The 26,982-nt window shown below is 37.1% G+C and overlaps 1 protein-coding gene across 1 annotated transcript in view; it reads left to right on the top strand.

Annotated features, from left to right (window-relative positions):
• The window catches only part of MALRD1 (MAM and LDL receptor class A domain containing 1), a 958,969-nt gene that overhangs the window by 706,274 nt on the left and 225,713 nt on the right, over positions 1 to 26,982 (top strand). The window contains exons 31-32 of the mRNA XM_049881884.1: positions 1,245 to 1,403; positions 22,728 to 22,885. Coding sequence (XP_049737841.1) covers positions 1,245 to 1,403; positions 22,728 to 22,885 — 317 coding nt within the window. The remainder of the gene's footprint in view (positions 1 to 1,244; positions 1,404 to 22,727; positions 22,886 to 26,982) is intronic.

The following is a 26,982-nucleotide window of genomic DNA, read 5'->3' as shown; positions in this document are numbered from 1 at the left end:
CACACTGAATTCTTTGAATTGTTGTCATAATGTAACGTTCATTGTTACATGTGTAGACACGGCTTTATTTATTATCTATAAAAATTATAAAACAATCAATCTATATAGCTTCTTTATGGATAAATGACAATATTCATGCACTGCTTCTAAGCCTTTTGATAGAAAAAAAAAATCTACAGTTTGTAACTGATATGGGGGCAGCGACAGTTCAGTGGTAGAATTTTCACTTTCCATGCAGAAGACCAGAGCTCAATTTTCAGCCAATGAGCCTCATGCGCAGCCACCACTAGTCTGTCAGTTAAGGCTTGCATATTGTTATGATGCTGGACAGGTTTCAGTGAAACTTCCAGACTAAGAAACGCCTGACCAACTACTTCCGAAAATCACCCAATGAAAACCCCATGGATCATAGCAGTTCCATCCATAACTGATCATGGAGATGACACAAGACGGGGCAACATTTTGTCCCATTGTGCATGGGCTCACCATTGAATTGGGCCAACTTGACAGGCACTAACAACAACAACAACTGATATTACTATTGAGTGAAAATGCCCTGTGTCTTAACTTTCTTAGTGCTGCTCTGACAGAAATGTCACAAGTGGGTAGCTTTAACAAACATAAGTTTATTTTCTCACAATTTAGGAGGCTAGAAGTCCCAGTTCAGGACACTGGCTCTAGGGGAGGGCTCACTCTTAGTTCATTCTGGGAGAAAATTCTTTTCTCAGCTTCTCTAGCCTAGGGTTCCTTGGAGTTCTTGCGTTTGTAGACTGTTCTGCCTCCATAGTCTTCAGATAGTGTTGATCTTTCCGCTTTGTCTTCTTTCTTCTGTGCCTAATCTGTTGTTGTGTGCCCTCCAGCACATTCCAACTCATAGTGACCCTCCATAACAGAGTAGAACTTCCCCATGGGGTTTCCTAAACTATGAATCTTTACTGGAGTAGATCACCAGGTCTGTTCTCCCATGTAGTCGATGGTGGGTTCCAACCTCTGACCCTTCAGTTAGCAGCCTAGTGCTTAACAACTATGCCACCACGGCTCTTTATCCACACATGTATAGGGGTTAGTATTTACAACACATATTTTGGGGGAGGGCACAATTCAATCCATAACACCTGGTTCTGTAAATTTATTAGTAAAGAATTAGAATATGTAAATAGTAATTTTAAGTCATCACAAACGTAGTGTAATACAAGTGCGATATACATTTCTGGAAAATTACATTAACTTTTCTTTTTCCTTAGGCCAGTATACAAGTACAATAGGAAGCTGCAATTTTGAAACTTTAGGAAACTGGACCACAGTTTGCAGTCTTACTCAAGACTCCCAGGACAACTTGGACTGGGTCATTGGCAAGAGAATTCCTGCTGAAGCATTGAACCCAGATGCTGATCACACGCCAGGTAAGCCGAATAGGAATGTCCAAGCCAAATAATCCACTGGGCTGGAAATCTGCTTTAGTCATTTGAGTGAATGTCAAAGTGGGTTGCTTGTGTCCACAGGGGGATGTAGCTCAATAAGTTTTATCGAAGGAGGGTTAATCCTTTCTCTTTTAACTTCTGAATTATTGAATAGACCCAGAACTGACAAGGAAACACAAGTGACATTTTAAGAAACTCACAGATTTCATTTCCTCTAACCTAAAGGTGTTCTTCAAAGACCTCAGTTGAGGCAGGAGTGGGAAAGGTAGCATTTATTTAGGTGAATGCATACAATAGGGAAAGGTATAGAACTGGTGATCTTAAGAATTCTGCTGCCACAGGACCACTCAGCTGGCCAGTAATTCCATTCTAGTCACTCTGAAGCCTGGGAGCAAATATGTACAAGGTGATGAAGTGAAGGATCAGCTAAGTCTTGACAAGTTTTATTTTTTGCCACTGTTTTGAGATCAGTAAAATCTTTAATGGTTTTACAGTTAATAGAGTCAGAGCAGAAGTAAGCTTGTAATCTTATGACTTATACCCGGAAGTCCTGGATACCCAGTACTAAACAAAGGCAATCTAACTTTTCTTAGAGAAAAAAAATAATCTAAGATATTTCTCAAAACAAATGAAGCCTAGTCAAAGAAAAAGATTATACGGAATTAAAAACACTTTTTCACAGGAAAAATATACGATATTGGCTCAGGTATTTTACGACTACTGGAAAAAGAATATTAATTTTATTGCTTACATATTTCAAGCAGACTGAACATACTATGTTTAATCTCAGTATCAAAGTTCATTTTTGTTTTAAAGTTGCCCTCTGGTTGTATATTAGGGATAAGAAGCAACATGCTTGAGAAGTAAAATGTTAATATTTTATGAAAATACGCTCAAGGAATCAGAAAATTCCCAATAATAATAATAATAGAACAGGGTGGAGATTCAAGAAAATGCGTCCACTAATTAAAGAATTTAGTAACAGTGATGCATATTTTAATTAATTGGGGAAAAGATGTATTACTATGTATTACATAAAGGGTTTCCACCTGAAAAAAAAAAAAAATTAAACCCCAGTCTTACATGCAGAAATAAATGCAAAATAGATTAAAGATTTAAATGTAACAAATAAAGACAATAAAACTCTTACAACAAAACAGAAAGTAAAATGTGCAATTTAGAAGCAGGATCTAACTTCCAAAATCCCAGAAGCTAGAAGAAATGTGCATACTTGATCACATGAAATTATAGCTTTGGTCTAAAAATTTTATGAACAAAATCAACAGGGAAATAATAGGTTAGAAATTGTTTTCCTTGCAGATTACAATTATATATGTATTTAAATAATTCTTACAAACCCAATAGAAATGGCAATTTTAACAACAAAGATTTGCATAACCAATTCACAGATGATCAAATTCAAATTAAAAAAAAAACAAACCGTTGTGTCTGGTTGATTTTGTCTCACAGCAACCCTAAAGGACAGAATAGAACTGCCCCATAGGGTTTCCAAGGCTGTAATTTTTACAGAAGCAGACTGCTGAAATTTTCTCCTGTGCAGCGGCTGGTGGGTTTGAACCACCGACCTTTTGGTTAGCAGCCAAGTGCTTTAATCTCTGTACCACCAAAATATTAAATGACACTCAAGTTCACAACTCATCAGAAAAATGCAAATTAAAATAATAAAAAGTCTGGGAAATACCTTTAGAATTTTCAATTTTCCCCTAGCTGGCAAAATCGGCCCCTGTAGAGAACCTAGAGGAACCGCAGAGTCCAGTTGTTGTTGTTAGGTGCCCTCCACTCGACTCCGACTCATAGCTACCCCATGCACAGCAGACTGAAACAGTGCCCGGTGCTCAGCCATCCTTAACAATCGTTGTTTTGCTTGAGCTCATTGTTGCAGCCACTGTGTCAATCCACCTCATTGAGGGTCTTCTCTTTTCCCCTGACCCTGTACTCTGCCAAGCATGATGTCCTCCAGGGACTGATCCCACCTAACAACGTGTCCAAACCATGTAAGACACAGTCTCACCATCTTTTCTTCTAAGGAGCATTCTGGTTGTACTTCTTTCAAGACAGATTTGCTTGTTCTTTTGGCAGTCCATGGTATATTCGATATTCTTCACCAACACCACAATTCAAAAGCATCAATTCCTCTTCGGTCTTCCTTATTCATTGTCCAGCTTTCACATGCATATGATGCAATGGAAAATACCCTGGCTTGGGTCAGGTGCACCTTGGTCTTCAGCATGACATCTTTGCTCTTCAACAGTTTAAAAAGGTCCTTTGCGGCAGATTTGCCCATTGCAATGCGTCTTTTGATTTCTTGACTGCTGCTTCCATGGCTGTTGATTGTGAATCCAAGTAAAATGAAATTCTTGACAACTTCAATCTTTTCTCCATTTATCATGATGTTGCTCATTGGTCCAGTTGTGAGGATTTTTGTTTTCTTTATGTTGAGGTGTAATCCTTACTGAAGGCTGTGGTCTTTGATCTTCATTAGTAAGTGCTTCAAGTCCTCTTCACTTTCAGCAAGCAAGGTTGTGTCATCTGCATAATGCAGGTTGTTGATGAGTCTTCCTCCAATCCTGGTGCCCCATTCTTCTTCATATAGTCCAGCTTCTCATATTATTTGCTCAGGATACAGATTGAACAGGTATGGTGAAAGAACACAACCCTGGCACACACTTTTCCTGACTTTAAACCCATCAGTATCCCCTTGTTCTGTCCGAACAACTGCCTCTTGATCTATGCAAATGTCCCTCATGAGCACAATTAAGTGTTCTGGAATTCCGTGATTTGTTATGATCCACATAGTTGAATGCCTTTGCATAGTCAATAAAACACAGGTAAACATCCTTCTGGTATTCTCTGCTTTCATCCAGAATCCATCTGACATCAGCAATGATATCCCTGGTTCCATGTCCTCTTCTGAAACCAGCCTGAATTTCTGGCAGTTCCTGCAGCCATTTTTGAATGATCTTCAGCAAAATTTTGCTTGCGTGTGATATTAATGATATTGTTCTATTTTCCACGTTCGGTTGGATTACCTTTCTTGGGAATAGGCATAAATATGGATCTCTTCAAAAAAAAAAAAAAATTTTTTTTTTTTTTCCAGTCAGTTGCCTAGGAAGCTGTCTTCCATATTTCTTGGCATAGTCGAGTGAGCACCTCCAGCACTGCATCTGTTTTTTGAAACATATCAACTGATATTCCATCAATTCCTGGAATCTCGTTTTTCACCAAAGCCTTCAGAGTAGCTTGGACTTCTTCCTTCAGTACCATCGGTTTCTAATCATATGCCACCTCTTGAAATGGTTGAACATCAACTAATTCTTTTTGGTATAATGACTCTGTGTATTCCTTCCATCTTCTTTTGATGCTTCCCACGTCGTTTAATATTTTCCCCATGGAATCCTTCCCTATTGCAACTCGAGGCTTGAATTTTTTCTTTAGTTCTTTCAGCTTGAGAAACGCCGAGCATGTTCTTCCCTTTTGGTTTTCCATCTCCAGCTCTTTGCACATGTCATTTATAATACTTTGTCTTCTCGAGCTGCCCTTTGAAATCTTCTGTTCAGTTCTTTCACTTCATCAATTCTTCCTTTTGCTTTAGCTGCTCAAAGTTCGAGAGGAAGTTTCAGAGCCTCCTCTGACATCCATCTTGGTCTTTTCTTTCTTTCCTGTCTTTTCAGTGACCTCTTGCTTTCTTCATGGATGATGTCCTTGATGTCATTCCACAGCTCGTCTGCTCTTCAGTCACTAGTGTTCAACGTGTCAAATCTATTCTTCAGATGGTATCTAAATTCAGGTGGGATATACTCAAGATCATATTTTGGCTCTTGTGGACTTGCTCTGATTTTCTACAGTTTCAGCTTGAACTTGCATATGAGCAATTGATGGTCTGTTCCAGAGTCGGCCCCTGGCCTTGGCCTGACTGATGATATTGAGCTTTTCCATTGTCTCTTTCCATAGACGTAGTCAATTTGATTTCTGTGTGTTCCATCTGGTGAGGTCCATGTGTATAGCCACCATTTATGTTGGTTGGTGAAAGAAAGTATTTGCGATGAAGAAGTCTTTGGTCTTGCAAAACTCTATCATTCAATCCCAGTGTTGTTTCTATCACCAAGGCCATGTTTTCCAACTACCAATCTTTCTTCTTTGTTTCCAACTTTTGCATTCCAATCGCCAGTAATTATCAATGCATCTTGATTGCATGTTCGATTAATTTCAGACTGCAGAAGCTGATATAAATCTTCTATTTCATCCTCTTTGGCCCTAGTGGTAGGTGCGTAAATTTGAATAATAGCCGTGTTAACCGGTCTTCCTTGTGGGCGTATGGATATTATCCTATCACTGACTGCGTTGTACATCAGGATAGATCTTGAAATGTTCTTTTTGAGGATTATGCAACACCATTCCTCTTCAAGTTGTCATTCCCAGTATAGTAGACTATGTGATTTTCTGATTCAAAAAGGCCAATACCAGTCCATTTCAGCTCACTAATGCCTAGGATATCAATGTTTATGTGTTCCATTTCATTTTTGATGACTTCCAATTTTCCTAGATTCATACTTCGTACATTCCAGGTTCCAATTATTAATGGATGTTTGCAGCTGTTTCTTCTCATTTTGAGTCGTGCCACAGCAGCAAATGAAGGTCCTGAAAGCTTTACTCCATCCACGTCATTAAGGTCGACTCTACTTTGACGAGGCAGCTCTTCCCCAGTCATCTTTTGAGTGCCTTCCAATCTGTGGGGCTCATCTTCCAGCACCATTTCAGACAGTGTTCCACTGCTATTCATAAGGTTTTCACTGACTAATGCTTTTCAGAAGTAGACTGCCAGGTCCTTCTTCCTAGTCTGTCTTAGTCTGGAAGCTCAGCTGAAACCTGTCCTCCATGGTTGACCCTGCTGGTATCTGAATACTGGTGGCATAGCTTCCAGCATCACAGAAACACGCAAGTCCTCACAGTACAACAAACTGACTGACACATGGGGGAAAAGTCCAGTGTAACTTGTTAAACCTACAAAATGCAATATCATATAGCCACTAAAAAGAGCATTTAATGTATGAGTTGGAATCGACTCTACAGCACGCAGCAACAACAAGTCTGTCCGTAGATAGCTCCATAAATGATTATGTGAGCATGGAGAAAAATTGAAAGGATATATATTTGTTTATTAACATGGATGACTTTGGTGGGTGATGGGGTTGGAGTGGAGGAATGGGGCTAATACATTTAAAAACAGAAAGAAGTAAGTAAAAACAGGAAATGCACATCAAAAGTAAACCTAGCAAGTATGATGGTGGCACAGTCATATTTTCGTGGAAGATGTGAAGGTGGAAATTTTTAAGTTTTCCCACTTAAAAAGTCTGAACTATTGCTTCTCAATACAATAATATTCACTTTTTCTTCAATATTTATTATTTTTTACAATTCTAAATAACACACCTCCTTTTTCTAAAATTTTGAAAATATAAATAAGCAGGAAAAACAATTGCCAGTAATCCCAGCATAGCAATATAATCACCAGTAAGCTCTGTATTTGTGTATCCTACTATTCTTTCTTTATATAGGTATTTTCTAATAAAAATAAGTTCCTACTTGATATAAAATATGCATGAGAAATTTATATGTTATGAATAATTTTTGACAATGTAGTCTTAGTTATAGCATAGTATTTTACTTTTGGGTTCTATCTTAATTTATGAAATTATCTAGTGGTAAATTCAAATTATTTTCTAACAATTTGACCATAATAAACAGCACAATGAATATATATTTAGGTGAATCTTTTTTACTTTTATAGTAATTCCTTAGGATAAATTCCATGTTTGTCTTCCTTGACAAATGGTGAGAAATTAGTGAATTTTTATTTTTGTGACTAAGTTCAGATATCTACTATGTAGGTATACAAATGTGGTAACATCTACAGTGGTCTTTCCTTATCCTAAGACAGTATTTGAAAACCTCCAGAGCATATCTGCTGGTGTAATGCTACTGATGGTACAAAGGGTATTGTAAGCTCAGTTTAGGAAGAAAAAAAAAATGTATATAATCAATAGCCATGAGAATGGTTCCATCAATTGTTCAAAAAGAAAAATCTGAGTGAGTAATTGTGACCTTTTAATGGAATAATTAAGGACTATTAATGGGAGTATTTATTTTCTTTTTTGAACTTCTAAAGCTTGTATAATTTCATTAAAAAAAAGTTTGGTTATTTATGCAATATTGCCTACAAGGAATGTTGTCCATAAATAAAGAAAAATAAGCATACTGACAGAATGGTTTGTTATCCTCCATGTTAATCACTATTTGAGAGAGTATATTTTTACAGATTTCTCTCTTCAAAGCAGCCTGATTATATCATCCCTGCTACCCTAATATGCCTCTGTGAACTTGTTTTGACATCTCTGAGACAATGGGCTGCTAAATAAATTGTAAGGGAAAAACAAAATTCTTTATGAGAAGGCCAACAGATTAAAAGAGCCTACAGTCTAAGCATCACAACATCACTGTTAATTAAAGCTGTGGTTATGGGTCTTTTCATTTATTGCTACCAAGATGAAGAATAACACATACATAAGGAAGACATTTTAGTGCTTATCACAAGCCTATTTAAGAGCCTTTTTGGGGTCATTGTGGAAGATGTATAGAGAAACTAGAAACATCAATTCACTCTTTAGTCTGCACATAGAGAGTGTTTACTTTTAATACATATGGGATTTAACGGTGAGAGTGACATTTGCATGACACAGATCAGCCCAAGTATAATGCACAAGGCGGCTAACTTTTTTTTCCCTTTCTTTTGTAACTTTATTTTCTTTTTGATGGTATAATTGACCATCTCCACAATTAGATGATAAACTCCAGTAGGGCAGGAGTCACAGCTTGTGCTATTTTTATATTCCCTCTAGCACTTAAAATAAGATTGACTACACTTGATAAATGCTGTGTAATGCCAATGTTACGTAGATCTATCCCCTACTGTATTTATTAACAGCAAAGTATTTTCAGTTAGTCAATGCAACAAGCACTTTCTGAGTACCTACTAAATGCCAGGCACTGTGTTGGGAGCTGAGGGCATGAATTAATTAGATATTTGTATGATAACTGTGGAATAGAATAATCTGCCTGATATAACCCAGGTTTCCCATTGTGAAATTGTATATTAGAACCAGAGGTCAAAAAATAGCGCCAAATAATCTTAGTAATACCAATACCCTAACGTGTATTATAGCAGTTGAAGGTATAAAGCACTTAACAGATATAACTTACTTGATACTTGGTTGACACTGCCCTAAAGGTTAGGCAGGTGTTAACTGTACTTCTTATTGGGAAGATAGGACAGATATTGTCATTTCTTCTCTAGAGTTAAGGAACACAGGAAGCGAAATCTTTCCTTAAGTCCGTATGATGAAAATGACTTAAAATCTCAGTGTATGGAACCTAGTTCAAGTTCTTTCCAGGAGAGCACTGCACACTTACCCTATATATACAGCTAGTGCTTGAATCCCCTTGACTTCTAAATTTGGGCCACTTAATTGCTCTTTCACGGGAGCGTGTTGGTTCAGTGGTAGAATTCTCACCTTCCATTGAGGAGGAACCCAGATTCAATTGCCAGCCCATTCACCTAATGGAACAGCACCACCCTTCTGTCATTGGAGGCTTGAAAGTTGCTAGGATGCTCAACAGGTTCACAATGCTTCCCAGGCAGCATTTTATTCCATTGTGCATGGGGTCACCATGAATCAGGGGCCAACTCAAGGGCAGCTAGTAACAACCACGTCTCTTTCATTCTAGGCTTATACCCTCATCTCACCATGGTCTCTTACAGAGAAAAGGAAAACTCCCATATTTATTTCCTTTGGAGGGCTGGGGCTAGGACAGGGATATGGAATTAGATCTATAAAATTAAGGCCTAGCTCACATGTGTACCAGAATATTTTTCTTGGATTTATTCCAATCTTATTTTTTTTTATTCACACACATACACACACACACACACAAACATACACATGTACACACAGAGAAATAGACAATAACAGTATTAGACACATTTTTCAAATTTGCAATAAGTGGACCAGAAATTGTTAACGTTTTCCTAGAAGAGGGGGAAAAAAAAAGGATGAGATCAGACTGAGTGGAGTAAAAGCTGAAGAAATCACAGCGCAGACAGAGCAACGTGGTTCACTGTAGTTCTTCCCAAGAACACTACACAGGTATTCTAAGATCAAAGTTAAAAAATACCAAGAAACATTGAAAAGAATTCCTCAGAAGAACTCAGCAACAGCACGCAGAACACCTGGGACAGTTGGGAACTTGGCCCTGTGCCTCATATTTCCCACCGATGATCAATGCTTCCAAATCCAGCTTCTCACAGAAGAGGTTTTTTCTCTCAGGATAAAATCAGAAGACTGCTGTCTGAAGAAAACTGGGATTATAATGGGGATGTTACATCCTGAAAAGGAGGCAAAGTCATGCTTGAGGTTCCACAAGATCAACAACATAAGATCAGAGAGAAACAAAAAGATAACTCTCCCTGTTGTTGTTGTTGTTAGGTGCCATTGAATGGATTCCAACTCATAGCTGCCCTACGCACAACAGACCAAAACACTGCCCGGTCCTGCTCCATCCTTACAATCGTTGTTATGCTTGAGCTCATTGTTGCAGCCACTGTGTCAATCCACCTCGTTGAGGGTCTTCCTCTTTTCTGCTGACACTGTACTTTGCCAAGCATGATGTCCTTCTCCAGGGGCTGATCCCTCCTGACAACATGTCCAAAGTATGTAAGACCCAGTCTCACCATCCTTGCCTCTAAGGAGCATTCTGGCCACACTTCTTCCAAGACAGATTTGTTCATTCTTTTGGCAGTCCATGGTATATTCAATATTCTTTGCCAACACCACAATTCAAAGGTGTCAACTCTTCTTTAGCCTTCCTTATTCATTGTCCAGCTTTCACATGCATATGATGTGATTGAAAATACCATGGGTTGGGTCAGGTGCACCTTAGTCTTCAGGGTGACATCTTTGTTCTTCAACACTTTGAAGAGGTCCTTTGCAGCAGATTTACCCAATGCAATGTGTCTTTTGATTTCTTGACTGCTGCTTCCATGGCTATTGATTGTGGATCCAAGTCAAATGAAATCCTTGACAAGTTCAATCTTTTCTCCATTTATAATGATGTTCCTCATTGGTCCAGTTGTGAGGATTTTTGTTTTCTTTATGTTGAGGGGTAATCCATACTGAAGGCTGTGGTCTTTGATCTTCATTAGTAAGTACTTCAAGTCCTCTTCACTTTCAGCAAGAAAGGTTGTGTCATCTGCATAACGCAGGTTGTTGATGAGTCTTCCTCCAATCCTGATGCCCTGTTCTTCTTCATATGGTCCAGCTTCTCGGATTTTTTGTTCAGCATACAGATTAAATAGGTATGGTGAAAGAATACAACCCTGACGCACACTTTCCCTGACTTTAAACCCATCAGTATCCCCTTGTTCTGTCCGAACAACTGCCTATGTAGAAGTTCCTCTTGAGCACAATTAAGTGTTCTCGAATTCCCATTCTTCACAGTGTTATCCATAGTTTGTTATGATCCACACAGACGAATGCCTTTGCATAGTCGATAAAACACAGGTAAACATCCTTCTGGTATTCTCTGCTTTCAGCCAGGATCCATCTGACATCAGCAATGATAGCCCTGGTTCCACATCCTCTTCTGAAACTGGCTTGAATTTCTGTCAGTTCCCTGTCTATATACTGCTGCAGCCATTTTTGAATGATCTTCAGCAAAATTTTGCTTGCATGTGATATTAATGATATTGTTTTATAATTTCCCCATTTGGTTGGATCACCTTTCTTGGGAATAGGCATAAATATGGATCTCTTCCAGTCAGTTGGCCAGGAAGCTGTCTTCCATATTTCTTGGCATAGACAAGTGAGCACCTCCAGCGCTGCACCTGTTTGTTGAAACATCTCAATTGCTATTACATCAATTCCTGGAGCCTTGTTTTTCGCCAGTGCCTTTAGAGCAGCTTGGACTCCTTCCTTCAGTACCATCGGTTTCTGATCATATGCCACCTCTTGAAATGGCTGAATATCAACTAATTGTCTTTGATATAATGACTCAGTGTGTTCAAATTAATTCAACTGTCCCTAGGAATGAAATATTGGGACATTGCACTCTGCTTGTCTGCCTACTCTTGACCTCACACCAAGTAAAGTTGTTCTTAACTTTTGCTGCATATTAAAATCATTGGGGGAGTTTAAAAATTACTAATATTAATATCTGGAATTGAAATATCTAAAAAATACTAATGTTTGAACCTCATAAAGGTTCTGATTTAATAGGTCTATGGCGTGGACTGGAGTTCCTGTGTGCACACAGTTAATGTGCTCAGCTGCTAAACAAAAGGTTGGAGGTTCAAGTCCACCCAGAGGCACCTTGGCAGAAAGGCCTGGTGACCTGCTTCTGGGAAATCAGCCTCTGAAAATCTTATGGAGCACAGTTCTACTCTGACACATATGGGTCACTATAAGTTGAAATCAACTTGACAGCAACTGGTTTCGTTTTGGGGTTCTTTTTGGTGTGATTTGGGCATCAGGATTTTTAAGAACTCCCAATAAGTTTAAAGTGTGTAGTTAAGGTTGTGAACCATTGCCCTGTAGAAAAGCCTGCTTGTCTATATGACCAACCCACCTATACAACACGTACAGTTCATTCTCTAACTCAAAAGGAGGCCTGGGGGAAAATAGTTCTGTAAAACAACATTGGAAATTCTTTCCTGATACCTATACTAAGCAATAAAATTTTTTGCCAGTCTACTTAAAAATCCATAAGTTCATAGTGTCTTAAAAGTATCATTGATCACTTTTGGAAGTCTCATACTGCTAGTTTCAATACTAATTACAAATTTAAAAAAAATTACAAAGCTACAGTAATTAAGAGAGTCTGGTACTGACATAAGGGTAGACCAATGGATCAATAGAATAAAATTGAGGGTCCATAAATTAACCCTAACATTTATGTTGTTGTTGTTCAGTGCTGTTGAGTTGGTTCTGACACATAGTGACCCTATGTACAACAGGACGAAGCACTGCCTGGTCCTGAGCCATCCTCATAATCATTATATTTGAGCCCATTGTTGCAGCCACTGTGTCAATCCATCTCATCAAGGGTCTTCCTCTTTTTCACTGACCCTCTATTTACCAAGCATGATGTCCTTCTCCAGGGACTGGTTCCTCCTAATAACATGTCCAAAGTATGTGAGACGAAGGGTCGCCATCCTCGCTTCCTATGAGCACTCTACTTGTATTTCTTCCAAGAAAGACTCGTTCATTCTTCTGGCAGTCCATGGCATACTCAATATTCTTCACCAACACCATAAGGCATCGATTCTTCTTCAGTTTTCCTTATTCTTTGTCCAGTTTTTGCATGCATATGAGGCAATTGAAAATATCATGGCTGGGGTCAGGCACGTCTTGGTCCTCCAAGTGACTTATTTGCTTTTGTACCCTTTAAAGAGGTGGGTCTTTTACAGCATATTTCACAATGCAATGAGTCATTTGATTTCCTGGCTGCTGCTTCTGTGGGCATTGATTGTGGATCCAAGCAAAATGAAATCCTTGACAATGTCAATCTTTGCTCCATTTGTCATGATGTTGCTTATTGATGCAGTTGTGAGGATTTTTGTTTTCTTTATGTTGAGGTGAAATCCATACTGAACGCTGTAGTCTTTGATCTTCACCAGCAAGTGCTTCAAGTTCTGTTCACTTTCAGCAAGCAAGGTCGTGTCATTTGCGTATCCCCAGTTGTTAATGAGTCTTCCACCAAACCTGATGCCCTGTTCTTCTTCATATAGTTTAGCTCATCAGATTGCTTGTTCAGCACACGGATTGAATTGAAATGATACAACTCTGATATACACCTTTCTTGATTTCAAATCATGCCTTACCCTCTTGCTCTGTTCAAAGAACTGCCTCTTGGTTTATGTACAGGTTTGTCATGAATACAATTAAGTGTTCTGGAATTCCCTTTCTTCAAAATGTTATCCATAATTTGTTATGATTCACACTGCTTTTGAATGATCTTCAACAAAATTTTTCTTTACCGTAATACTAATGATATTGTTTGATATTTTCCACATTGTGTTGGATCACCTTTCTTTCCATCTGCTTTTGTTAAGGCCATCGGCTTATGGTATTGCTGTTATAGCAGCACTAGATAACTAAGACAACTGGTACTTTTAAATCCATTGTTGCAGCTATTGTGTAGTGCCTTCCAACCTAGGGGACTCATCTTCTAGCACTATGTCACAATCTTCTGGTCTTATCCACAAGATTTTCACTGGCTGATTTTCAGAAGTAGATAAACAAGTCATTCTCCCTAGTCTGCCTTAGTCTAGAAGCTCTGCTGAAACGTGTCCACCATAGGTGACCCTGTTGATACTTTAAATACTGGTGTCATAACTTCTGACGTCATAGCAAAACGTAAACTACCATGGTATGGCAAACAGATAGACAAGTGGTGGAGCTCATCTGTAGCTACTATATATTTTTTCAAATGCTAGCATGATCAGCTAGAGATTTCCGTTTTGCTGCCAAAAAGCAATACTAGTCTCAAAGCATGAACACTTTCCAATCATCCACACAAGTCATTTGAAGTAGATATCCCAACCAAATTTTATCAAATTCTTCTGCTTGTGGAGAGACAAACATAATCTTGATTTCTGTTTTTCTTTCCTGTCTTTTGGTTTATTTGTCTACTGTTATTTACTCCCTAGAATACTTAGTAATTATCTCAGGTGGGACCCAAATGAATATATATATATATATATATTTTTTTTTTTTCCTTTTTTAGAACAAAGTGTATCATTTCGCTGTCAGGCATGGTGTTCAGTGAAAACCATGTGAAGGAATCAATTCTTCCAGAATTCTTGTGGGGCAAGAGTAAAACCTGGATGATGAATCTGAAAATCTTTCAGATTATTTTATCAGCTCACAGTTATGCAGACATCATGGTTTCTCTAGCAGGAATTCACAAAATTCACACTTATTCATAAATTTTATTCCTTGGTAAAATAATTAACCGTTACATTTACCCCGTCTGTCTTCTGAAAACCTTGCTTCCTTATATTTATTTTCCCTTTTTAAGTATCTTTAAATTCCCCCCTCTATAACCACACCATACTCTTAACTTTTGCACAATTCTCTCATACTTTCGTTAAAAAAAATAATAATAACCTCAACCTAGATGCCCTTCTAACTCTTGTTGAATTTGCATCTTTATTACAGATCACAATTCCTGACATATTGTATCTTCTACCTCACTGTGCACAGCTTCTTTGTTTCCCTAAAATACGTATTCTGCAAAAATATTATTTCTTCACAATTATTGGCCAGTAACTCTTTATCATTGATCTAGACACTGGCGAAGTAAAAAAAAAAAATGCTTACAAAGTATAGTCCCTGCTCTCATGGAGCTTCTTACTCTAGCTCTTTCAGAGACTTAAATGATCTCATAATCACCATGGGCCTAATTCTTCCTCTGTTACATATCACATTACTAATCAATCCACACCTTCTTGAAGTTTTCACTTGGCTTTCATTACTTTTTTTTTTTTTTTCATTACTAAGGACTGTGGCTCTTTCCCTGATGTTATGTTTGCCCTTATTCCTTTTTCTTCTTCCTCTAAAAACCTAAATGCAAGTTAGTATTTTGAATTTATTTATATCTTTTTCTACACTTTTTTCTGTTCAGTATTTTTATTCTCTCAGTGCTCAAAATTTGCTAATTGCTACATGTATCTATACTTATTTCCAAATTCCAGTCCCACATTTCCAATCGCTAGCTAGACAGCTGCCAGTATCACAAAGTCACCAATCCAAACTCAAACGTACCTTCCTTTCAGAATGAATCTCTTCCTCCTGAACCTAATATTTCTGTTACTGTCATTATCATTTGACACCTGTTGCCAAAACATTGTTAACACTGTTAATTCACTCTCAATGTCAAGTTCTGTTAACTCTTCATTCTCTACTTATTATATGTGTTCCTGTCTTTTATTTATATTTCTGTCATCTGAATTTACTCTTGGGCTATTGCAGAACTTAAGGCAACTAAGTCACTCCTAAGCTGGGTCACTTTTCATTGATGAAGGAGCGATACTCTTAAAGACATCTGAAATGGTGACCCCAGGTCTTCCAAATCATCAGAGGCTCTTCATTGCCTTTTAGATTGGTATTCAAGGCCTCACATGTTCTTCCCAGAGCTTATCTTCCAAACACTACATTACTGATAACTTTTATTGTTAGGCTCTTTTGTGTATGTTTCGTATTTTCCTCACCATATGTTGTCCATATTTCTAACATCCAAATGCAAGGCATAGTGCCTTAGATATAGTAGATATCCAACCAATAACTTCTGACTGTCTTATTTCCACTGCTTGAATCATCTTTATAAATATTCCTTAAATTTCCCAGGAGTGTAGCAATTTTTTTTTTTTTTTGTAGCAGTAATCTGCAGCTATGTTCTAAATACGTGGATTGTATCATTTAATCTTACCAAAGCCCCATGAGGAAGAAGTACCTACTATTGTGATCTTTTATTGCTTCTGAGTCCTAAACAATTTATATAAGTTGCCCAAGGTCACACATTTAATAAGTGGTAGCATCAGGATTTTTTAGCATCAGGATTCAAATAGAAGCCTATGGCTTTTGTGCCCTCAAGCTTAACCACTGGACAACCCCACCCACCATTGCTACCCATTGCACATTCACTAAAAAATCTGATAATACCTTTTTCTGTTTCATCGAAGATCAAAATTCTTCTGTTCTTGCTTACTTTCCACACACTTCAGGTGAAATGGATTTAAAACCTAAACAAAGTCAAAGCTCTTTTATTATAGTAATCATTTAACATTTACCTAAAGAAAAATGTTATAATTTTTTTGTTAGTTTTTCTTTCCTTCATGACTTCAGAAATAGGTTTCTTTTTAATTTCAATTTAGCAAGTGAAATCTAGTTTCAGAAATGTTGTTAAGCCAATGCCTGCTTGCAAAGGCATCTTAACAAGAAAATGACGCATAAAGAGATTCCTCAGGTTTCCTCGAGTATGAGGAGGAAAAGATTGAAAATCCCTTTTCTCTACCTAGACTTAAAGGAAGTGCCAACCAACTGCATTTATATATCATCTTTCTGTGGTTGAGATATCCTTGCTGCTGAGTAAATTAAGAACTTTCAAAATAAGATGAATCTATTTTGAGTTGGCATGTTACAACCAGAAGCTTCATTTTTAGGTCACATCTATGCATCCTGAGGGAAAAAAATACAGTACTGAATTAACCATACCAAACATATTGCCATCAACTTGATTCCGACTCGTAGCAACCCTACTGGACAGAGTAGAACTGCCCCTTAGGGTATCCAAGGCTGTAAATCTTTACAGAAGCGGATTTCCACATCTTTCCCCTACAAACGGTGGTGGGTTTGAACTACCAACCTTTGGTAAGCAGCTGAGTGCTTAACCATTGTGCCAGCATGGCTCCTCAGTACTGAATTAAGGTACCCATAAATAGCATTAGAAGCCCTGGTTCTGCTAATCCAAAAGTTGGCAGTTCAAACCCACCAGCTGCTCAGCAGGAGAAAGATGGCAGTCTGCTTCCGTAAAGATTACAGCCTTGGAAACCCTAGGGGGCAGTTCTACTATGTCGGAATCAACTGAACAGCAGTGGGTTTGGGTTTTAAATAGCACTAGAACAAGACATTCGGTTGTAAAGTGTTGTTTTTAAATAGGTAATAATTACTCTCAGAAGAAAATAAACTGTTGAAAAAAGTATCAATAAAAAAAAAAATACCAAATCTAATCATCAGATGGAGCCCTGATGGTGCAGTGGTTAATAGCTATAGCTGCTAACCAAAGGGTTGGCAGTTTGAAACCACCAGCTGCTCCTTGGAAACCTTATTGGGTGGTTCTACTCTGTTCTATAGCGTGGCTGTGAGTCAGAACTGACTCCATGGCACCTAACAACAACAACGATCATCGTACAGCTCTTCAAAAAGCAAATGCAAATCATTTAACAATAGATATTTCTAGCAAATATATTAAGAAAGTTTCATTTGACTTCTGAGGCACCATATCTGTGGCTGCCATTTAGACAACTTGGAGGAAACTTTTGTTCTGTCTCTGAGCATGTTTACGTTTCATAGCCTTTAAAAATTGCAGACGCAAATCACTACCACCCTGGAAATCTGGGGGGGAAAAATGAAAGTATAAAAAGAGATTGAGGGCATTTCAACTGATAGTCATTATACACCCTTCTATTTTAGAGTGAGGGACAGGCAGAAATTATAGAGGATTTAGAGCCAAGGGGATGAAGTCTGACTCTGAAGAAGGGAACATTTGTTATTTTGAAAGAGAGGCAATATTGTGTGGCATTTTAAAAACCATTAGGCAGCTTTATTTTATGAGCAGGAAAAAGGAGTAAAATTACTTACAATTTAAAGCTGGGAGTGAATTCAGATCACTTGAAGTGGGAAATAGTCTTTTATGATTTGACCCTAGTGCCAGTGAGTACAATTCGTCTTAGGGCATTGGATCTGTCAAAATATAGCTTTCTTTTAAAACTACTAACTGTCTTTGAAAAAATAAATGTCAAATTTATTACCTTATAGTACAATAACTCAGTGAAGCATTTCCAAAAATTCAAGATTGTAGCTAATCACATCTAAAGGACAAATTAGAGTCTTTGCTCTCTGCTGGTACCAAAGTGAAGCAGAATGTCGATGAAGCACAGTTCTGGGCTCTGGGTTCTGAAGGTGCCTAATATATTTTTGGCATTCTAATGCTAAGACAATGGTGATTTGAGCAATGTTCACTTTGATGTTGGGTTGACACTATTTGACACTGACTGCTCCCCAATTTTCCAAGTTGTGTGCATTTCTAAAGAGTTTAAGGAAAAACTATTGAATATTAATAAGAAGCCTCTATCTAGTGCCTGCTTTAGGCTAATTAAGATGTGAAATATAAAGTCTGTACCCTAAGAATCTTAAGAACTTGTAAGCAAATAAAAAAGTACTAAACTGAAAGTGTATAGGAAATATTAGGAGGCTGAGAACGGAAGGATAAAAATCAGACGTGTATGCTGAGTACTGTATCTCGTAGTACTTAATTAAAGTATGATGTAGTTTATGAACTTAATGGAATAAAGCCTGACCTAAAATATTAATTAGTTTTTTTTTTAATGGTCAATAGAAAGCTGGAAAATAGTGTAAAAACAAAGAAACAAACAAACAAAATCCCACTTTTATGAAAATCTATCTCACAAATGTTGTTGGTCATTCGACAGAGTCGCATATAAAAAACTGGTTTAATGATCATTCACCATTAAATTATAGACATGTTGTGGCAGTTAAGACTTTTAAACTTTATTAGTTGCTCTAACAGTTTCTGAACTTGGTATGGGAGGCTAGACTGACCTTCCACCAAGGTTTTTGCCAGATATAAATAGGTTATTCTCAATGAAGCAACTGCGTTTGTAAATGTTTGAAAGTGGGTCTAGTCTGAGCTTGTTAGATAACGAATGAGTCTACTTCTGAAAGTATAATTCAGTGTAAGGTTTTATGACTGTGTGATCCAGTACATTGTTCCCGGATAATTCATGTAATTCTATTAATAATTTCAAGAGGCTAAGCAACTTCTCACCTTTATGACTCTCAAGAAAAAATATGGCATTGCAGCAAGTCTGTTTCACTCACAAAGTCAAACTTAGATATTCTAGAGTTCCAGAATCTCCAAAGACCAAATGGGCAATGGCAAGTATTAAATTGCCAGACATAGTTTTGCATTCTTAAATTTTAAAAATGGATAAAATTTCACATTTACATACATTAGCGCCCCAGCCAGGAACCAACTTACTGATTTTTTTTTTGTTGTTGTTGTTCCACTGTAGAATTTTATAAGACTGAAATTGAATATGCAAATTATAAGAGGCCAGGCAGGGTATACTTTGAACACTCAGCCCAGAGTCCCCTAACTAATAATTGGGATTGCTAGCTTTGATCTTGAGCCTGGCATGACATTGTTTGTCTTGCACCAAAATAAAATATGCTGTAATTAAATGGTAGATTATCACCCCCAGGGAATTTTATATGTACATGTTTTTACATTGAGTTTCATCGTGTAGCCCTTACATGCAAATGTTAGATTTACTACATTCCTTTTGATGCTGTCATGTCTTTGCTAAGCTGGCTTTCAGTAGCTGCTATGTTAAAAGTAAGTGCTGGAGAAAATGAATATGGAAGAGGAAATGAGGTTGAGAATGTTCAATCTGATTTCAAGATCTGAGAATTCAGGCAGTGCCCAAATTGGAAGGTAACTGTGACTACTTAAGAATGAATTTAAAATGTTATTTTTTTCAGTGTTTATGTATTTTTTTCAAATATCTATGATGTTATTAGAATATTAACACTTATTAAGTTGGTGAGAGTTGAGTACTTAATTAAAAAAAAAAAAAACAGATTTCTTCAGCTTCAAGTGATGTGAAAAAATTACTGCGATAGTAAAGACACTGCCCTGAGTGAGTTTGGGACACTATGTAATAAAGGCAGTGATTAAACATGGAGCAGTTGGTTAGACTTACTTCCAGTTACTTTACAAACTTAAAACATGCTCTTTAAAAATAAATATCATATTACTAAAATTATTCAAAAGAAACATCTGAATAAGTGAAATTTTAATATATTTATGCAATTAGAGAAATAAGTTTACTGAAATATAAGGCTTTGAATCAGAATTACTAACTTTGTACAGTGGGTTAAGTTTGTGCCAATGAGCACAATTACAGCTTTTCCTTCTGATCAAAATGTTTAACTTTCATCAACAGGTTAACACTAAAACAAGGAAAAGAGATATTTAAAATCTGAGTTAAACATGATCTGCGTTGGAGATGTACATTATTTCTGAATATGTACGTTATAGTATTTACAAGCTAAGCTATAAAATGTAAAATAGTTTTATACAAACATACTTAACATTAATTTAACCTAATTTGGAGCTAGTTCAAGGCTATTTCTTCATGTTAAACATAGAATGAATAGATTTTATACTTTAACCCTTAAAAATATAAGGGAGATTATTATTATCCCTCATTGGGTTATACTGTATATTTCTTATTCAAGATGATGCTTTAAAGTTTGTCTGATTAAGTGCAGTTTAAATGCATTGGAAATCCTCTGGGGTATAAAAGGCAACAGGATAAGGAAAAACCTAGATCCTCTTATTTAAGCAAAGGTGATGTGAATTTATGGAGAATACAGCCTTACTGAGGAGTCCCTGGGTGGTGCAAACACTTAAAGTGCTTGGCTGCAAACCAAAAGATTGAAGGTAGCAGCCTACCCAGAGGCACCTTGGAAGAAAGGCCTGGCGATCTACTTCCAAAAAAACCAACAACTGAAAACCCTATGGAGCACAGTTCTACTCTGACACACATGCTGTCACCATGAGTTGAAATCAAGTTAATGGCAACTGGTTTGGATTTTGGTTTTATGTTTTTAACATAATAATTGGTTTGACAGATGGAATCTAGGCATAGGTTGGCTATACATGTCTCACTTTTGTCTTTATTGTCCAAATAAAAAAACAAACAAGCAACCTACTTGGAAAGAAGTGTGAAAAGAAACTTAGGAAAAAACTTTTCTACAGCTGAATTTAATATTTTATTAATTTTGTGAACCCAATATTTGGTAGCACATGCAATGTATTTCAAAGGACAGTGAGAATAGAAGATGGATTTTGAAAACCAGTGAGTGTACTGATGCTACAGGGAACGTTTTCAGGTTGTTTTTCTTACTACACTTTTAGATTGAGGGAAATCTTGTTGTAATAATTCTCAGATCATGTTCCATGGTTATTTTTTTTTTTCAAATTGAGATTATTTTATTTCATTGGCCTTTATAAAGGGTCTTAAGTCAAGAGAGCCATTTTCGATTAGTACAGATTTAAAAAAAAATGCATGCAAAATTAAAAAATCCCTTAGGTTTTCCCCTTAAATTCGGCTTCATGAGAACTAAAATCAGGCTATCTTGTTTACTCCACAATCCACTGGCACGTAGGCCCTGTTAGATTAATATTTGCTGAAATACACGAGAAGGCCAGGCCGTCAGTTGGTAAGATGTGACTCTGTCCTGTTAACTGTATTCAGGGAAATAGTGCCTGAGTGCTCCTTCGTGGAAGAATCAGTGCTCTGGAGTAGGGGGCAAAAGGTTAACAAACACATGTGCTAGTTAATCTCAGTATACTTAAGTTACCTGACAACTAGCTCCTAAGAAGAAAAGCTGTCACTGTTAACTTGTAATTAATGATTAATATTTTATATAGGGTCACTATGAGTCAGAACTGACTCAAAGACAATGGGTGTTTTATATATATATGTCCCAACCCATTGCCGTCCGGTCGATTCTGACTCATAGCGACCTATAAAAGACCCATATATACATAAAATAGTACTGTTACTCATATATATATGTATGTATATACACATATATATAAGAATAGTAACAACACTAAAATGCCAGAGAAAAATAATATTTTCTTTATTTAGAAATTATTTTAATTTATCCTCTACCGAGAACTGGAAGCAAATATTTAACCAAATGCAATGTTCCATTTGATATACATATTTATTATATCCTCTCCCAGTAAAAGCCACGAAGAATTAATTTGAAGGGAACAGTAGTTGTGATGAATTTTCACAATCATGTCAACAGAAAAAAATCCAATCGCATTTAAATGCAAAGATCGTTCACATACTAATGCAGTTGAGGAGAATAGAAGCTGTCTTTTGCTCAGAGAAAATAACGTGATGACTTTCAGAATCCCTTTTCACTTTGCAGTTAGAGCCATTCGCTACTACTATGGTCAGTGCGTGAATCAAAGCAACTGAAAATGAGTTTCAGCATCAGCCTGCAACATCACCCACGGAGTAACTGCTCCGCATACAGTTTACTCCAAACTGACAGGCAGGCTTGAGCAAATTAAGAGAAAAGAATACACCTTCGGGGTCAACACTTTATGTACAAGTCACAATCCCACAGGAATTTTGGGAATCATATGATCATAGTGAGATACTCTTTTTTTTTTTTTTTTTTTTGGTTAAAGAGAATTAAATTACATATATGACTCACACGAAGAAAATGAGTTATATTTACTTGCGCGTGTGTGTCTGAGAGTATGTGGTATTTGCATAGAAAATGAAATTTGTACATGTTTGAGCACATTCTATCTGAAAACATTGTATTTATCTATTTTAAGGCAATGGGCAACACTTCCTGTATGTCAACTCCTCTGGCCCCAAAGAAGGATACACCGCAAGGATCACTACTTCCAGATACTTCCCAGCAAGCCTTGGAATGTGTACGGTCCGGTTCTGGTTCTACATGGTTGATCCCAACAATATGGGAATATTAAAGGTACAAAAGGAAGACAGAGCTCTGTGTTCACTGAAATATTCATAATGTGTTTAAGCGTTGTTTTCCTTTTCTTCTGCTAGCTTTTTTTTTTTTTTTTTTTTTGGTAGTCACTACACCGATGCTGATTCCATTAATTTCGCATTTCTTTCTGGGACAACAGGACTTTAGCAAGCAGTGCTGTCATTCATGTTAATCTCATTCAAGTTTTATCTCATTGAGGGGTGCCACCTGAACTCCATTATAGTGCATGATATTTAAAAGATTATCTGGGGATAAAAGAGTACGGGCAGTTTCCGCATCGGAACAATAAACGAATGTGATGTGAGGGATAATGATGAAGAATATTTTATATCCAGAACATAGTAAAGGCAAAGCAAATTTAAAATTTTAAGTATGTTTCAGCTTACACTAAAAACAACATGCCTCCCTGTTTTTAACTAATTTAAAACAAGAATCTGCACCAAATACAAATGTCTTTATGGAAATAAATTGCTGTATTTATACTTCTAATTCTATGGATGTTTAAGAAGCTTTTCAATTATCATGAAATCTGAGTTTTTAATTAGGTGTTGTATTGTGATATATAATCTTTTAATTAGACAATCACTTGTTTGAGTAAATATTATTGGAATCTTTGTCTTTACCTCAAACATCAGCCTTTGTTAATAGTAACAGCTATTGTTAAGTGCATCCCATCTTTAAGGGCATACATTGTAAACTTCATATGTGTTTTCAATTTTAATTTTCATATTCACCTGATGAGATAAATATGCTTTCCCAGTTTTTCAATAAACTTAGATTCAAAGAGGTTTAGTTAGTAATGTTTCCAATATTACAAAATTAGCAACAAATCTAAATTCAAAGTTATTATTTTTATCCATTACCCAGAGTTGTTTCTCAAGTTCTCTGCAGTTTAGCAAAGAAGTCTAAGGAGAAACATGGGGAGAAGAGAAAAATAAAAAGAGCCATGTAAGTCTTAGCTATTGACATAAATGGGAGTTCATATCAATTGAAGATATAAATGTGCAAATATAATAGAGAATTTATACTGATTCTCTAAAGATTTGTTTTTCCAAAGGGGAGCCAGTAAAACAGCACAGAAAGAGATTCAATTTTTAACAGTTTAGGAACATGGGAGTAAATTCAGATTGTGTGGAATTTTTTTTGAAGTTTTCACATGTAACGTATGAATATTAAGCAGGCTAGCCTTTTGCTTATTCTTTTATGCAGGATAATTTTTATAACCACTTAAAGAAGAAGCCCTGCTGGCACAGTGGTTAAATGCTCAGCAACTAATTGAAAGGTCGGTGGTTCTAACCCACCAACAGCTCCACAGAAGAAAGATGTGGCAGTCTGCTTCTGTAAAGACTACAGCCTTGGAAATCCTATGGGGCAGTTCTACTCTGTCCTATAGGGATGCTGTAAGTTGGAATTGACTTGAGGGTCTGGTTTTGTTTTAACCTTAAAGTGCCTTTATTAAACATAGATTGCTATAATTGAGGAGGACACTAGTCAATAGTTATTTGTTACTCATGAAAGCAAATATCAGTGGAAAGACCAACAGACCTTTTCAGCAGAATACAGGCAGATTTCAGCCACTTCTAACAAAATGTTGCTTCCTCAATTCAGAAAGAGCATCTGTATGTCCTTTAACAATTCACCACCTGGTCAGTCAACTACTTCAGTTACCCAGTTAAAGGCCCTGCTGCTTCTGGCGATGTTCCTGTAGACAGCCTTTGAAAAAGAAATGTTGGCTTCATGTGTCATCCTAGTTTTCTTGATTTCTGATCCCTTGCTTTGGTTGATTAATGGCATTATTACATTTAACTGCGACCCTCTAAGTAGATCATTAGACCCTTAGACCCTCTAAGTAGAGGGTCGCAGTTAAGTGTAAAAATATTTTTAGATTTTAGCCAGTCTTCAGAGAGGTCTAATGAAAACAATGAACCAAAAACCAAACCCATTCCCATCAAGTCGATCCCAACTCACAGCAGTGACTGAAAACAATAGTGGAGAGGAACTGGTAGTCAGCCTGACCTCTGTCTTTTGTTGGGGAACCCCCGACCCAACTCCAAATGGTCTTAGTGGGATTGACTATCATGGTGATCTTCCTTTACCACCTTCACAGGTAACCCAAACCAAAAAGAAAACAAACCTGTTGCCATCAATCATGACTCAAGCTGACTCTATGTATGACAGGGTAAAAATGCTCCATAGGTTTTCTTTGGCTGTAATCTTTATGAAAATGAATAAGTCCTTGGTCTTGCAAATTTCTAGCATGCAATCCCTGGCATTGTTTCTATCACCAAGGCCATATTTTCCTACTCTGGCAACTGTACATCTGGACCTCACCAGATGGAATCAAATCCTCTACATCTGTGGAAAGAGATGATGGAAAAGCTCAATGTCATCATTCAAAACAAGGCCAGGGACCAGCTGCGGAATAGACCATCAGTTGCTTATATGCAAATTCAAGTTGAAGCTGATGAAAATTAAAGCAAGCCCATGAGAGCAAAAATACGACCTTGAGCATATCCCACCTGAATTTGGAGACCTTTTCAAGAATAGATCTGACACATTGAACACTAACGACCAAAGACCAGATGAGTTGTGGAAGGACATCACACATGAAGAAAGCAAAGGTCATTAAAAAGACAGAAATGAAAGAAAAGACCAAATTAGATGTCAGAAGAAACTCCAAAAGTTGCTCTTGAGTGTAGAGTAGCTAAAGTGAAAGAGAGAATGATGAAGTAAAAGAGCTGAACAGAAGATTTCAAAGGGTGACTCTAAAAGATAATAGAAAAACAAAAGGGAAGAAAATGCTCGGCATTTCTCAAGATGAAAGAACTGAAGAGAAAATTCAAGCCTCAACTTGCAATATTGAAGGATTCTATGAGGAAAATATTGAAAGACACAGGAGGCATCGAAAGAAGATGGAAGGAACACACAAAGTCACCATACCAAAAAGAATTGGTCTATGTTCAACCATTTCAGGAGGTGGCATACAATCAAGAACCAATGGTATTAAAGGGAGAAGTCCAAGATGCACTGAAAGCATTGGTGAAAAACAAAGCTCCAGAAATTGATGGAATACCAATTGAGATGTTTCAACACATGGATGCAGCAATGGAGGTGTTCACTCATCTATGTGAGAAATTTGGAAGATAGCTACCTGGTCAACTGACTAGAAGAGATCCATATTTGTGCCCATTTCAAACAAAGGTTATCCAACAGAATGCATAAATTATCAAATAATATTATTAATATCACAGGCAAGTATAATTTTGCTAAAGATCATTCAAAAGTGGTCGTACCAGTACATCAACTGAAAGCTGCCAGAAATTCAAGCTGTATTCAGAAGAGGACATGGAATGAGGAATATCATTGCTGATGTCAAATGACTGTTGGCTGTAAGCAGAGAATACCACCAGAAAGATATTTACCTGTGTTTTCTTGACTATGCAAAGACATTAACTGTGTGGATCATAACAAAGTATGGATAACATTGTGAAGAAGGGGAATTCCAGAATGCTTAATTGTAGTCGTGAGGAACCTATACACAGATCAAGAGACAGTCGTTTGAATAGAAAAAGGGGATACTGCATGGTTTAAAGTAAGGAAAGATATGCATCGGGGTTGTATCCTTTCACCACACTTATTCAATCTGTATGCTGAGCAAATAATCAGAGAAACTGGACTATATGAAGAAGAACGTGGCTTCAGGATTAGAGGAAGACTTATTAACAACTTGCGATATGCAGATGACACAACCTTCCTTGCTGAAAGCGAGGAGGACTTGAAGCGCTTACTGTTAAAGGTCAAAGACTACAGCCTTCAGTATGGATTGCACCTCAACATAAAGAAAACACAAATCCTCACAACAGAGCCACTAAGCAACATTATGATAAATGGAGAAAAGATTGACATTGTCAAGGATTCCATTTTACTTGGATCCATAACCAACACCATGGAAGCAGCAGTCAAGAAATCAAAGGATGAATTCCATTGGGCAAATCTGCTGCAAAAGACCTCTTTAAGGGATCGAAAAACAAGGATGTCGCTTTGAGGGCTAAAATGAACCTGACCCAAGCCATGGT

The sequence above is a fragment of the Elephas maximus genome, chromosome 4 (assembly GCF_024166365.1).
Source record: "Elephas maximus indicus isolate mEleMax1 chromosome 4, mEleMax1 primary haplotype, whole genome shotgun sequence".
NCBI lineage: Eukaryota > Metazoa > Chordata > Mammalia > Proboscidea > Elephantidae > Elephas > Elephas maximus.
Note: the sequence above shows the minus strand (reverse complement) of the source record. Positions and strands in the feature narration are given on the sequence as shown.